General features: G+C 34.5%; 1 protein-coding gene across 5 annotated transcripts in view; it reads right to left on the bottom strand.

Annotated features, from left to right (window-relative positions):
• NBEA (neurobeachin) overlaps positions 1 to 13,746 on the bottom strand; it is a 731,002-nt gene that overhangs the window by 442,363 nt on the left and 274,893 nt on the right. For 4 of the 5 annotated variants that reach the window (XM_062194378.1, XM_062194377.1, XM_062194376.1 and 1 more), the window contains exon 31: positions 380 to 534. In XM_062194378.1, coding sequence (XP_062050362.1) covers positions 380 to 534 — 155 coding nt within the window. The remainder of the gene's footprint in view (positions 1 to 379; positions 535 to 13,746) is intronic. The other variant, XM_062194375.1, reaches the window with a different exon arrangement.

Here is a 13,746-nt window from a genome sequence, read left to right on the forward strand (position 1 = left end):
TAATATTGTTAGTATACTTTGATATTCTTGATACAATTTACTTTAATATTTGTATATCAAACTTCAGTGTTCAAATTTGTTATTGTTTTTGCTCCCCTAAATCTTTTAAATACGTGCTCTCACACTCAACATAAACATCGTGTTTTGAGAGGACTCAAAACAAAAATCAGTACCCCCTAAAATGATGACTAAAAACTGTAATTTAGAATTAAAGTGCAATAGTGAAAATCATAACATAAAGTGTAATCTTTCTTAAAGATTAAGATACTATTAAATGATCAAAGGATTTTAATTTTTGAGATCCTATAAGCAGTAAAATGAAGATATAGAAAACAGAAAGAAAAAGATGAGGTATCACAAAAATATATAAGGACAATACCTGTTGTATTAATCATACTTTTTGGTGTAGCTCCCGTGGCAGCAAATATATTAGAGGCACTGCCTGTTGGCAGCCCACTTCCTGCAGAGGTGGCTCCCACAGTGGTTACAGCTAAACTACCTGGAGGTGGCTTCTTTACTGGCACCACAACACTCCTACAAGTAAACAAGTACAAAGAAAAAGAAACATGAGGCTTAAGGTGAATCCTAATCCTGCTATGACAGATATACACAATCAGCATCAACGTTTTGTGTCTCTCATTTCTTTCTTCTCTCTTTATTTCTTTCTCCCTCCCATTTCTTTGCCCCTCTCATTACTTCGTTCTTAAAAAAAAAAAAAAAAAAAATGTGTAACTCCTGATCTCATCTTCATCTGTGAAAAGAACATGGACATTTAGGATAAATTGTAAAGTGCATTGAATATTGTAATTCACTTGGAAAACATCTGTGTAGAATCTTCAGTTTCCAAGACTTTCTTAAAATAGCATGTGGACTATAACCATAAATCATGGAGTGCTGAGAAACATGTGCTCAAATTAGCAAATTTTGCATAGGCATATGGGAGTATTTGAAAAAATATATAAAATCTTCACCTTATCCATAGCATATTCTCTCTGGGTAAAATATTCCTAAAATATAAAAACATTTGAGAGCAAAATTCTAAAGTTTCCTCAAAGTAAAGCTAAAATTAAATCAAGGAATAATAAAATCTAAGGGTATAATGAGATTACACTTTATTTTCCTGAATAGAATCGGGTTATTTTTCATCATAGGAATGTTATTAGAATAAAAGAGAACTGAAATGATACAACAGATATTTATTTGGAGATCTAGTTAGCTTTTGAGCCTTGATTTTTTAAGTGTAATATTTCCCAATTTTTAGCATTGTAAAAATAAATTTCATTAAGATGCTTTCTGAAACTGTACTAAGCTGAAAAGATAAATGAGAATACTAATTTAAAAATACAAATAGAAAAACCATTTCTGTAACATAAATATCTATATTTCCTTATAAAAAAGCTGCATTCTTTTCCAAGTTTATATTATTGCAAACTTCATTTCACAAATATGTTCCAAGCATTACTTAACAATAATTAATTTAGCTAGAAAATATATTTATGAGTTCTTTCAAGCTCACATGTCACGTCTGAAAATGGCGAATTCCAGTGTAAAAATATCCAACATAAACTTTTTCTAAAGATTTATTTTATTATTTATTTGAAAGATAGAATAACGAGAAAGGGAGAGAGAGAGAAAAAAAAATAGATCATCCATCTACTGGTTCATTCCCCATATGGCAGCAATTTCCAGGGCTGGGACATGAAAAAAAAAACAAGAGCTAGGAGTTTCATCCACATAGATACAGATGAACAAGGAATTGGGCCATCATTAGCTGCTTTCAAAGGTGCATTAGTGCGGAATAGGAGTGGAAGTGAAGCAACCGGGACTTAAACTGGTGTCAATATGGGCCGCCAGCCTCACAGGCAGTGGCTCAACTTGCTCAACCATGACACCAGTCCCATACACTGTCCTTTTTATCCATTTTATTTTGTTCTTTTTTCCAGGGAAAAGTTCTACATAAAGGAAACTATGAATGGCCCATCTCAAGTCTATGGCTTAAACATCTTTTTTTTTTAAATTCTTTTTTAACCCCCAAAGAAACCTTTTATTTAAGGAATACAAACTTTATGCATTTTATAAGTACAACTTAGTAAAATAGTGATTTTCCCCACCATACCTGCCTTCCCACCCACTCTCTTCCACTCCTCATCCTTCTCCCTTTTCCATTCTCAGCCTCATTTTCCACTAAGATCCATTTTTGATTAACTTTATATATAGAAGACCAATTCTATACTAAGTAAAGTGTTCAACAATTTGCATGGAAAAAAACAAAAAACAAAAGAAAACAAACAAACAAATGGAAAAAAAAAAAACTGTTCCTCAATAGTTGAGACAAGGGCTGTTCAAAGTCATTTCATGGTGAAGTGAATTTCATTTTTTTTTTTTTGTAGAAACTTAATTAACTTTAAAGAAGCACTCAAGAATGATACATCTTTTGCAAGCACTTAGATACAGTTATACAACTCTTTGAGGACAGGGGTCCGGCATGGGAAGTTAGTGCACAGTGACGTTAGTACACAGCAACTCCTCTTGCTAATTTAACAATGAACACTCCTATGTATGACATCAGTGATCACCCGAGGCTCCTGACATGAGCTGCCTAGGCTATGGTAGCCTTTTGAATCCACAAACTATTTAGAGAAGGCCATAAGTAAATTGGAAGTTCTCTCTTCCCTTCAGAGAAGAGTACTTCCTTCTTTGGTGACCACATCTTTCCACTGGGGTCTCACCTACTGAGGTCCTTCATGTAGGACATTTTTTGCCACAGTGTCTTGGCTTTCCAAGCCTGAAATGCTCTTGTGGGCTTTTCATCCAGACCGGAATGCCTTAAGGACAGATTCTGAGGTCAAAGTGCTATTTAAAATTGATTGTCATTCCATGAATCTGCTGTGTGGACTGCTTCCCCTGTTGGAGCATTCACTCTTTTTTAATTCTATCTATTATTATTATCAGACCCTTAATCCTTTCCAAATGATGATTTTAACACTTAAAGTGGTTATTTTTACCACCCAGCTTAAGGGGATTTGGGGTCCCATGGCAAGTTTTTAAACTGTACCCTTAGAAGTAAGTCAATAGGAATGTATGCAGAACTATACAGCTTTACGGCTACAAAAATTATACACTTCATAATTACAACTTTAGGAACATGCTGATTCTTTCCATTGTGCCCATCCTCCCACACATTCTCCTAACCTCTCTTCCTCCTCACACTCTTATCCCCACTCTTATTTTTTACGGAGATATATTTTCAATTGACTTTATATAGATGTTAAAAACATCTTATACTTCCTTAATATCAACATATTTTCAAAGAAATAAGTTTGTTAGTTTCTTCAGTGACTATGTTAATGTTAATAATCTGAATTTGTAGTAATTATTATTTTTTTATTTTGGGGATACTTCAAGTTTTTTGGTGACCAAATATTATAATCCTAAATAATTTTACTAATGACAAAAAAATCTTCATGATTTCTTTCTGGGTATCTTCTTTTTCCTTATGAGTATTGTACTTAAATTATTTGAGCTGAATCTTAAATTCTCAACTATTCATTTAGTTGCTAAAAGGATTCAATAACCTTTCAATCCTTACATTGGCTAGTGCTCATCTTTTGCCTTCAATTTTTTCACTGAGATGCAGTGCAACATTGTAGAGAGAATACAGGATATGGAGTCACAAGACTGAGGGTTAAAACGTGGATCACTCTCAAGCTATAAATTTCAGCTTCTCACTGTAAAACTGACAAGACTAATGTAACCTACTTTACATACAACTGTGGAGATTAAGTGAGACTGTACTTAAAGGACTATGTCAATCATAAGACACCTCATAAATGTCAATAATTGTTGTCACTGTGTAACTGAGCTAATCCTGTCTATAAGATATAAAGTATTTAGCTATAATAACTCATAAGGATCAACAGAAAAAAGACAATACTAATATTTTGGGTTTATCATCAAAACTCCTCTCTATTCTTCTAAAGCAATATGAGTTGCATCATTTAGTTGGCTATGTAACAAGAAAATAAATTCACACATTCTTCATCTGAAGTCACTGGTGAAACTAAAACACATTTACACATCTCTCAAAAATTCTTAAAGACAAAATAGGGAAAAATGACTGACTTATAATTTTGTTAAGAATTTGTAAATGACAGGAAAATATTGCCTAAGATTCCTGATTAACCGATCATTATTAACTCTGGGCAAAAACTATGGATAGCAGACTACCACTAGTATATTGTTTAGCTGTATAGTGTGGTATATAAGAGAAATAAGTTACAATATGAAAAATAAGTTGTTAGAAAGGAAAAGATAAATTTCAAAGTCCTGTAATAATGACTTATAAAGTGTGATGACATTACATGCTTATCTAGTAGAAAAAGTAGCATCTGAATTAGAAGTAATCAATTTGAAAACCTCACTCATTTCACTGAAGCAAACTTGGCAAGATTTTGAAAGTATGACATGCATTTAAAAATAGATTTTCACAGTGGTTAAAACCTCTCACAGACTTGGGTTAGAATTCTACCCTCAATAGTTATTATACATGGTACTGTCCACATAAATTTCTCTAAACCCATCTCTCCTCAGGATAAAGGTGAGATTTGTAATGGTATGTACTTGGTAAGATCGTTACAAAGATAAAAGGAGATACAAATATCAAGTTCTTACCATACTAATTGGAATGCTGTAAGTAGTCATTGCATTTTAGCAATTAATAGTATTATTGTGGCTCCTAAGAATGTTGATGTAATCTGGGTCTACATCAGCAACAGTACTCAGATGGAAAGAAAGAAGCAACAGTATCTGTGCACTCTGCCATCACCATATTTCATAAACAAAATCTTAACTGTAGCCTTAGCTACCATATAACTTAGCCTTAGCTACCAAAAAGTAATAGCAAACAACATCATGTCTATAAGAGAATTAGGATGACATAGATTTGTAAATTAAGTTATGGAAGTAAAGGCAGAAATTAATAGAAAATTATATCTTAAATAGTTATGAAAAAATTACAGAAATTTTTAAAAACCTGAAAGTAAATGATAAAGAAACAATAAAGATTCCTTATATCTCAAAAATCCAAATTCTGACCCAAAACAGAAATCTTTAATAATTTTTATGATTTCCAGTATGCTTTTTAAATTTTTGTTATTAAAATAAAAGGTTATATGTGTTCCATAGTTATAGTTCCAAGAAGAAAACCACACTTCCCTCACTCCCCTGCTCTCCCCCTACCAATTCCCTTCACTTGCTCCTCTCTCTTCATCAGTTTCTGAAAATCCAAAATTTTAATTCACAGGCTTAATTTGTCAATAATCATAATATTCAATAAGTAAAGGGTAGGATGACCACAGTTCCACAGGAGTATAAACAAGGACTAAAAACAACAATCCTATTGCAAAATGACAATTTTTGGTATTATAAATTAACAGTCACTTAGCAGAGGAAACATATATTTGTCTTTTAGAGACTGGCTTATTTCACAAAGCATAATAGTTTCCAGTTGCAACCATTTTGTTGCAAATGACAGGATTTCATTTTTTATGTCTGAGTAGTATTCCATAGTGTACATCTATATACCACATTTTCCTAATCCAGTCATCAGTTGATGCACATCCAGGTTGATTAAACATCTTAACTATTGTGAACTGAGCTGCAAAAAAAAAAATAGTTGTACAAATAACTCTTTCATATGCTGTTTAGTTTTGTTACTATAAATTCCCAGGAGTGGGAAGGCTGGGTCATATGATAGATCTATTTTCAGATTTCTGAGGAATCACAATATTGTCTTCCATATTGGTTACATGGTTATGCTATTTTACATTGCCACCAACAGTGCATTAGTGTACCTTTATCCCCACATCCTCACCACAGTTAGACTTTTTGGATTTTGGATGATGGCCATTCTAAATGGGGTGAGGTAAAACCTCACTGTGGTTTTTCTTTGTATTTCCTTGATCACTAGTGATATGGAACATTTCTTCATGTGTATGTTGGCTATTTGTATTCCATCATTTGAAAATTGCCTGTTTATGTCATTTGCCCATTTCTTAACAGAATTTTTTAAAAGATTTTATTATTTATTTGAGAGAGAGAGTTACAGACAGTGAGAAGAAGAAACAGAAAAGATTTTCCATCTGCTGCTTCACTCCCCAAACAGCCGCAACTGCTGGAGCTGTACTGATCTAAAGCCAATAGACAGGAGCTTCCTCCAAGTCTCCCAGGCAGGTACAGGGGCCCAAGCAGTTGGGCCATCCTCTACTGCCTTCCCAAGCCATAGCAGAGAGTTGGCTGAAGGAGGAGTAGCCAGTACTAGAACTGGCGCCCATATGGGATGCTGGCACCACTGGTGGAGAATTAACCTACTGTACCACAGTGCCAGCCCCTTAAAGGACTGTTTTGTAGTTGTTGAGTTTGTCAGCACTTCATAAATTCTCGAAATTAATCCCTTATAAGTTGCATAGTTTGCAAAAATGTTTTCTACCTTTCTGTTGTTTAACTTTTCACTTTTTTGAGTATTTCCTTTAAAGTGTAGAAGCTTAATAGCATGATGTAATCCCATTTCTCTTTGTCTTTACTGCCTATGCTTCTGGTATCTTTCCCAAGAACTCTTTGCCTATGCCAATGTCTTGCAAAATTTCTCCAATATTCTCCTCTAGTATTTTCATTCTATCAGGTCATAGATTTAAATCTTTGATTCATCTTGAGTAGATTTTTATATAAGGTGTAAGGTAGAGGTATTGTTACACACTTCTGCATGTGTGGATCCAATTTTCCCAGAACCATTTGTTGAACAGACTGTCCTTTCTCCAGGGATTTATCAGCTCGTTTATTGAAAATTGGTTGGTTATAGATGTGAGGATTGATTTCTGGGATTTGTAGTCTGTTTCACTGGTCTACCCATTTGTTTTTATTTGTTTGTTTGTTTGCCAGTACCAGGCTATTTTCATTGTAACTGCCCTGTAGTATGTCTTGAAGTCTGGTATTGTGATTCCTCCAACTTTGTTTTTGTTATTTGGGATCACTTTAGCTATTCATGGTCTCTTGTGTTTCCATGTGTATTTTTTTCTATAACTGAGAAGAATATCATTTGTATTTGATTTGAATCACATTGAATCTGTAAATTGTTTTGGTAGTGTGGGTACTTTGATGATAATAATTCTTCCAATCCATGAACACGGAAGATTTTTCCATTTTTTGTATCTTCTTTCTTTGATGATTTGTAATTTTCACTGCAGCTATTCACATTCTTGGTTCAATTTACACCAAGGTATTCCAGTGTTGTTGTTGTTGTTTTTTTTTGTTATGCTTTTTTTTTTGTAGTTATTGTGAATGTGATTGATGTTACAAATTCTTTCTCAGCCATGGAATTGTGTATAAAATGGCATTTGATTTTTGTGTGTTGATTTTTTATCCTGCAACTTTATCAAACTCTCATGAGTTCCAGAAGTTTCTGTGGAGTCTTTTGACTCCTCTCTATATAGAATCATGTCATCTGAAAACAGGAATAATTTGATTTACTCCTTTCCAATTTCTATCCCTTTGACTTCTTTTTATTGCCTAATGGCTCTCGTTGAAATTTCCAGGACAATATTGAATAGCAATGGTGAAAATGAGCATCCTTGTAAGGTTCCGGATCTCAGTGGAAATGCTTAAAACTTTTCCCCATTCAATATGATGCTGGCATGGGTCTGTCATATGTTGCCTTGATTGTGATGAGGAATGTTGCTTCTACATCCAATTTCCTTCTGGTTTTTAATCATGGAAGAATGTTGTATTTTATCAAATGCTTTTTCTGTATCTATTCAGATAATCGTATGGTTGTTATTCTTTAATTGGTTAATGTGATGTGTCACATTTACTGATTTGTGTATGTTGAACCATCCCTGAATATAGGGATAAATCCCACTTAGTCCAGTTGAATGATCTTTCTGATGTGTTGTTGGATTCTATTAGCTTGTATTTTATTGAGGATACTTGCATCTATGTTCATCAGGCATACTGGTCTATAGTTCTCTTTCTTTCTTGTATCTTTTTCTGGTTTTGGAATTAAGGTTACAAAACTCTGGAAAATATGCAACACACAGATACTAAACAACACACTCCTGAATGGACAATATTTCATGTGAGAAATCAAAAGGGAAAAAAATTCCTGTATATTAATGAAGATGATGACACAACATATCAAAACTTACATAATACAGCAAAAGCAGTGTTAAGAGGGAAGTTTACTGCAATTAATGCCTACAACCTGAAATTGGAAAAGTATCAGATAAGCGATCTATCAATGCATCTCAAGATCCTAGAAAAATAACACACCAAACCTAAAATTAGTAGGACAGAAATAATTAGGGAAGAAACAAAATTGAAATAACAAAAAGATCAGTGAAATAAAGAGCTATTTTTTAAATCAACAGATTATACATTGGCCCAACTAACTAACAAAAGAGAGAGAAGGCTGAAATCAATAAAATCAGACATGAAAATGAAATTGTAACAACGGATACCACAGAAATAAAAAGAATCATCAGGAATTACTGCAAAGAGTTATAATGCCAATGGGAAAATCTAGAAGAAATGGATAGTTTTTCATATGTCTTAATGACTTAATTTTTGATAGATTGCATATATATATATAGGATCTTGAGATGCATTGATAGATCGCTTATCTGATACTTTTCCAATTTCAGGTTGTAGGCATTAATTGCAATAAACTTCCCTCTTAACACTGCTTTTGTTGTATTCTGTAAGTTTTGATATGTTGTGTCATCATCTTCGTTAATATACAGGAATTTTTTTCCCTTTTGATTTCTCGTATGAAAGATTGTCCATTCAGGAGTGTGTTGTTTAGTCTCTGTGTGTTGCATATTTTCCAGAGTTTCGTAACCTTAATTCCAAAACCAGAAAAAGATACAAGATGCATATATATATATATATATATGCAATCTATCAAAAATTAAGTCATTAAGACATAGAAAATCTAAGTATACCAAAAATCAAGATGGAGACTGAATCAGTGTTAAAGACCCTCCCAACAAAGAAAAGCCCAGGACCAGATGGCTTTACTGCTAAATTCTATCAAACCTTTAAAGAAGAACTAATTCCAAATATGATCTCCAGTTTTCAACCACTGATGTGTTTAAATGGCTGGGATGACCATGTGTCATGGATTTTGTTGATACAAGTAGGAGGACGGATCTGATTTCTCATCTGTTTTTCTGCACCTACAACTTTAGGAATTTGTAAGAGCTATTTCCTCTTACAGCCAAATTGTTTATTTAGCTAGAATCAAAGAACTACACATTTTTATCTTAAATATCATTTCTTCACCAGCACTATCTAGTCTCCAATATCACAAAAACATCTCTTTCCTAAGCAACATCTTTTGTAAATAATTTAAAAGTTTACATTCATTATTATGTGTTGATAATAAATCATCTTTCAGGATTTTACCCAGTACTTGCAACTACTTTTATATGCAAGTCAAATTTTTCAACTCTTACATATTATCACACCAGTGTTTTACTCAGTATTTCCCATTGATTAACAACTCAACCTACACAAAAAAATCATACCTAAGGGTCTATGCACTGTGATCATTCATTTAAGGGTACATAAATCATTAAAATATAGACAAATTTATGGGGTCATAAACATTCTTTCTGGAGTAGGCATAACATTTCTATCTGAATTTCAAAAGTGCACAGACATAACAACTTAAGAGTCACTGATCTAAACTATGAAAATATTCTGCTCCTCCTGTAGATTTGCCATTCATGCTAATGGATACCTAGAAGCCCCTACACTATTTATGTTAACCAACTGCAATTTTAAAAATATTTATTTATTTGAAGGATAGAGAAATGTCTTCCATCCCCTGATTCACTCTCTAAATACCCACATGGATGGCAGGGGATCAAGTACTTGAGTTATTTTCTGCTGCTTTTCCAGGCACATTAGCAGGGAGTTATCACAGAAGTGGAGCAGCAGGGACTTGAACTGGTGCTCTGAAATGAGATGCTGACTTTGCAGGTAGCATCTCAGCTTGCTGCACCACAGTGAAGACCCCATTTTTAAAACTCAGGAATAATCTTTCCATGTTTTCCAATACATTTTCAAACTTGGTCCCATATCTTTAAAACTTCAAAGTACAATCAAGTGAAAATTTCCTTTACTACATACAATCTACAAACTCCAAGACTGTAAAGGTTATCATCAAAACAGTGTAAACAGGGCTGGCACCGTGGCACAGTAGTAACTAGGGTGCTGGCATCCCATATGGGCACCGGTTCTAGTCCTGGCTACTTCTCTTCCAATCCAGCTCTCTGATATGGCCTGGGAAAGCAGCAGAGTATGGCCCAAGTCCTTGGGCCCCTGCACCCATCTGGGAGACCCAGAGGGAGTTCCTGGCTCTTGGTTTCGGATGGGCACAGCTCCAGCCATTGTAGCCATTTGGGGAGTGAACTAATGGAAGGAAGACCTTCCTTTCTCTCTCTCTCTCCAACTCTATCTCTCAAATAAACGAATAAAATCTTTTTTAAAAAATAGTGCAAACTAGTCGATAATTCAATTAAAACAATTCCAATAAAAATTTAAATTGTTTATGTTTCTTATTCACTGAGTGATAGATATATAATACATATAGCTGTGATTCCTTCCATCATTAAATTTATTCTATATTAAAGCCAGAGATTTGGCCTATGGTGTAAGATTAAATCATTTACTCATTAATTCACTGGAGATACACTCATTTAGTACTGTGATGTAAGAAGGACTACTTTAATTTCTGGAGATGCAGCAATGTATAGAAGAAAATCTTTGTTCTTATGGAACTTACATTACAATGAGGAGAGAAAAGGGTAAACATAGTACATTAGGTACTAAGTGCTATGAAAAAAAGAGAAAGGATGAAGAAGGATGGGGAGTACTCTTGAAGGGAGGATCAGAAAAGACTGACAAGCGTATTAAGGAAAACCCTGAAGAGGAACATAAAGAAGGCTAGTATGACTAGGGAAGAATGAGCTACTGAGAATTTTAGAAAGGAAATATGAAAAGTAATATGGGCTCTAATCAGAGGTCCTGGTAAGTCCATTGTATAAATGTGGACTTGTACCCAGAGAAGTACCAAAAGCCAAAAAAGGCTAATAAAAATTAAGAAATAAGACCATCTTTGTAGCAAGATTAATCAGGCTGCCATGTGAAGGGCAGACTTAAGTGTTACTAGTGGAAATGAGGAGATATGTTACAACACTACAATAATACAAGCAACAGAAGATGGTGGTCTGAGTAAGAATAACAAAGTGAAACAAAGTAAGAATAACTAAGTGAAATTAAAAAGTGAAACAAAAGCTCACCTTTTCACTATAGTAAAGAGGTAGAGGGAACAAGACTTGTAGAAGGACTGAGTTTGTGCAGGAGAGAAAAGTCAAGGATGATGTAAAAACAGTTGCCTTGGGTAACTTTAAGGGTAGGTTGCCATTAACTAAGAGCAGAAAGACTGGAGAATGTTTTATACCCATTTTTGGACCTTTTAAGTAATTAATCTTCCAAATATTGATGCTGAACATGAAAACTGATAAAAGAATCTCTACTTTGGAAGAGAGATTTGGACCGAGATATGAATGTGGCAGTCAATAGCATACACAATGGTACTTCAAAAAGTTCACAGTAAAACACAATAAAAAGATGTCTATTTTGGTATGAACACATTTTTTACATACATGAATTGTTTCTTCATAACACATATTTTTCATGAAGTTTTTGGAGACCTATTATAGATGCTATTATTTAATATGAAGAAAATGGATAAGATCACCAAAGAAGTGATTGTAAACAGACAGGAGAAGTAATCTAAAGACAGCGTCTAGGAGATCTCAGTGAACCAGTTCTGTGAATTTTGTAAAATCAAGAACATTATTTAATCTCATTATTTATTCTAAGTGTAAAGTAAGATACTGATGATAAGAAAAGGCTTGTACATAGTGACCCATTAAGACAAATGAATTTTAAAATTATTCATGGAACCTTATAAAAATCCTGTTCCTTTCTTCTTTTTCTGTAACACTTAGTAAGCATTAATGTACTAGAGGATACTACTATACTGACAAAAGTAGGGGTTACAAAACAAGAAAGACATGTCCCATGCCTTGGAGATATTTGAAGGGGATACAATAGTTGTCCTGACCAGAGTAATGCTCAGTGCCTTCTGGTACCACAGGATGTGTGTGCATTATCAGGGAAGAATGAACTGAATCCAAAAGGATCAATAGGAATTAGCCAAGTAGAAGGAAGTAATTTCTTCTTTGTAATGTCAACAGCAAGAAATTATTTCAGAATCTTCATCAGTTTTACACTTAAGAACAATGTCTCTTGCTTAACCATAGAAGAACAATTTGGGGAAAAGGGAAACATCTGGAAATAGTGAAACCAGTTACCAAGTTAACAGAAGGAATCCACCTGAGAGAGGCTGAGGGCCTGAAGACAAGTGGCAGCCTTGGGTATGGAGATGTCCTAACTTTTTCAGGAACTCAAATATTTTAATCAAGCTAAACTATAAGGCCCATAAGACTATAAGACTAAGTATAAGGCCATTTCATTTATCATAGGATTTGGAACGTTATGGTACTTTTTAATAATTGAGCATAATCTCATTATCCTATTTTTTTTTTTTTTTTGGACAGGCAGAGTGGATAGTGAGAGAGAGAGAGAGAGAGAGGGAGAAAGGTCTTCGTTTGCCGTTGGTTCACCCTCCAATGGCCGCCGCGGCCGGCGCACTGCGCTGATCCGAAGGCAGGAGCCAGGTACTTATCCTGGTCTCCCGGGGTGCAGGGCCCAAGGACTTGGGCCATCCTCCACTGCACTCCCGGGCCACAGCAGAGAGCTGGCCTGGAAGAGGGGCAACCAGGACAGAATCCGGCGCCCCGACCGGGACTAGAACCTGGTGTGCCAGCGCCGCAAGGCGGAGGATTAGCCTGTTGAGCCACGGCGCCGGCCATATCCTATTGGTTTTGAAAGTGATTCCCAACAGCAAAGAGAATGGATCAAGGTCACAGAACTAATTACACAGAGATCAGTTATTAACAGCCAGTTCTCATTTCCAGATCAACACTCTTTGCCTAAGAAAGCTTATAGTTGATAAACATTTACCTTGAAGAAAAAAACTGAAACTTAGGGCAAAAGTAATTTGTTCAAGATTTTGGAGTAACATTATAATTTGCTGCAGCTCATCAGCCTTTTTCTCTGATGTTTACATCTACTATGCTTCTTTATTTTGTAAAATACTGGTGAATAAAAAAAGAAAAGTATGTAATAAATAACTGAGTATATCAGTAAATTGCCTATTAAAAGGAGATATTTAATTCAGTTCACTAAACTGTCTCAGTAAATGCCAGGTGAGACAAAGGCAACAACATTGGGGAAACCATGCTCATTCAAAATTGCATCTTCTGGCAATTGTCCCTAAAATATGTGCCCAGGAAACACAGAATATAATAAAAGCAGAGAATGTGTGACTAGATACAGAAAATCTTAATTGTAAAAGCTGGCATATTTGTAAGCAAATTGGCTTACATTTATTTGCTCTTCTTTTAAGTGATATAATCAAAATACTTTTAAAAAATAAAAAGCAATTACAAAGAGAAACTGAAGTCCTCAGAAATAATTATGTTTTCATATTATTACCTAATTCAAATTTTAAAGAAATCAATGAAGGATGATCCATCAACCTTACTGAAGATTTCTTTA

The sequence above is a fragment of the Lepus europaeus genome, chromosome 6 (genome assembly GCF_033115175.1).
Source record: "Lepus europaeus isolate LE1 chromosome 6, mLepTim1.pri, whole genome shotgun sequence".
Classification (NCBI taxonomy): Eukaryota; Metazoa; Chordata; class Mammalia; order Lagomorpha; family Leporidae; genus Lepus; species Lepus europaeus.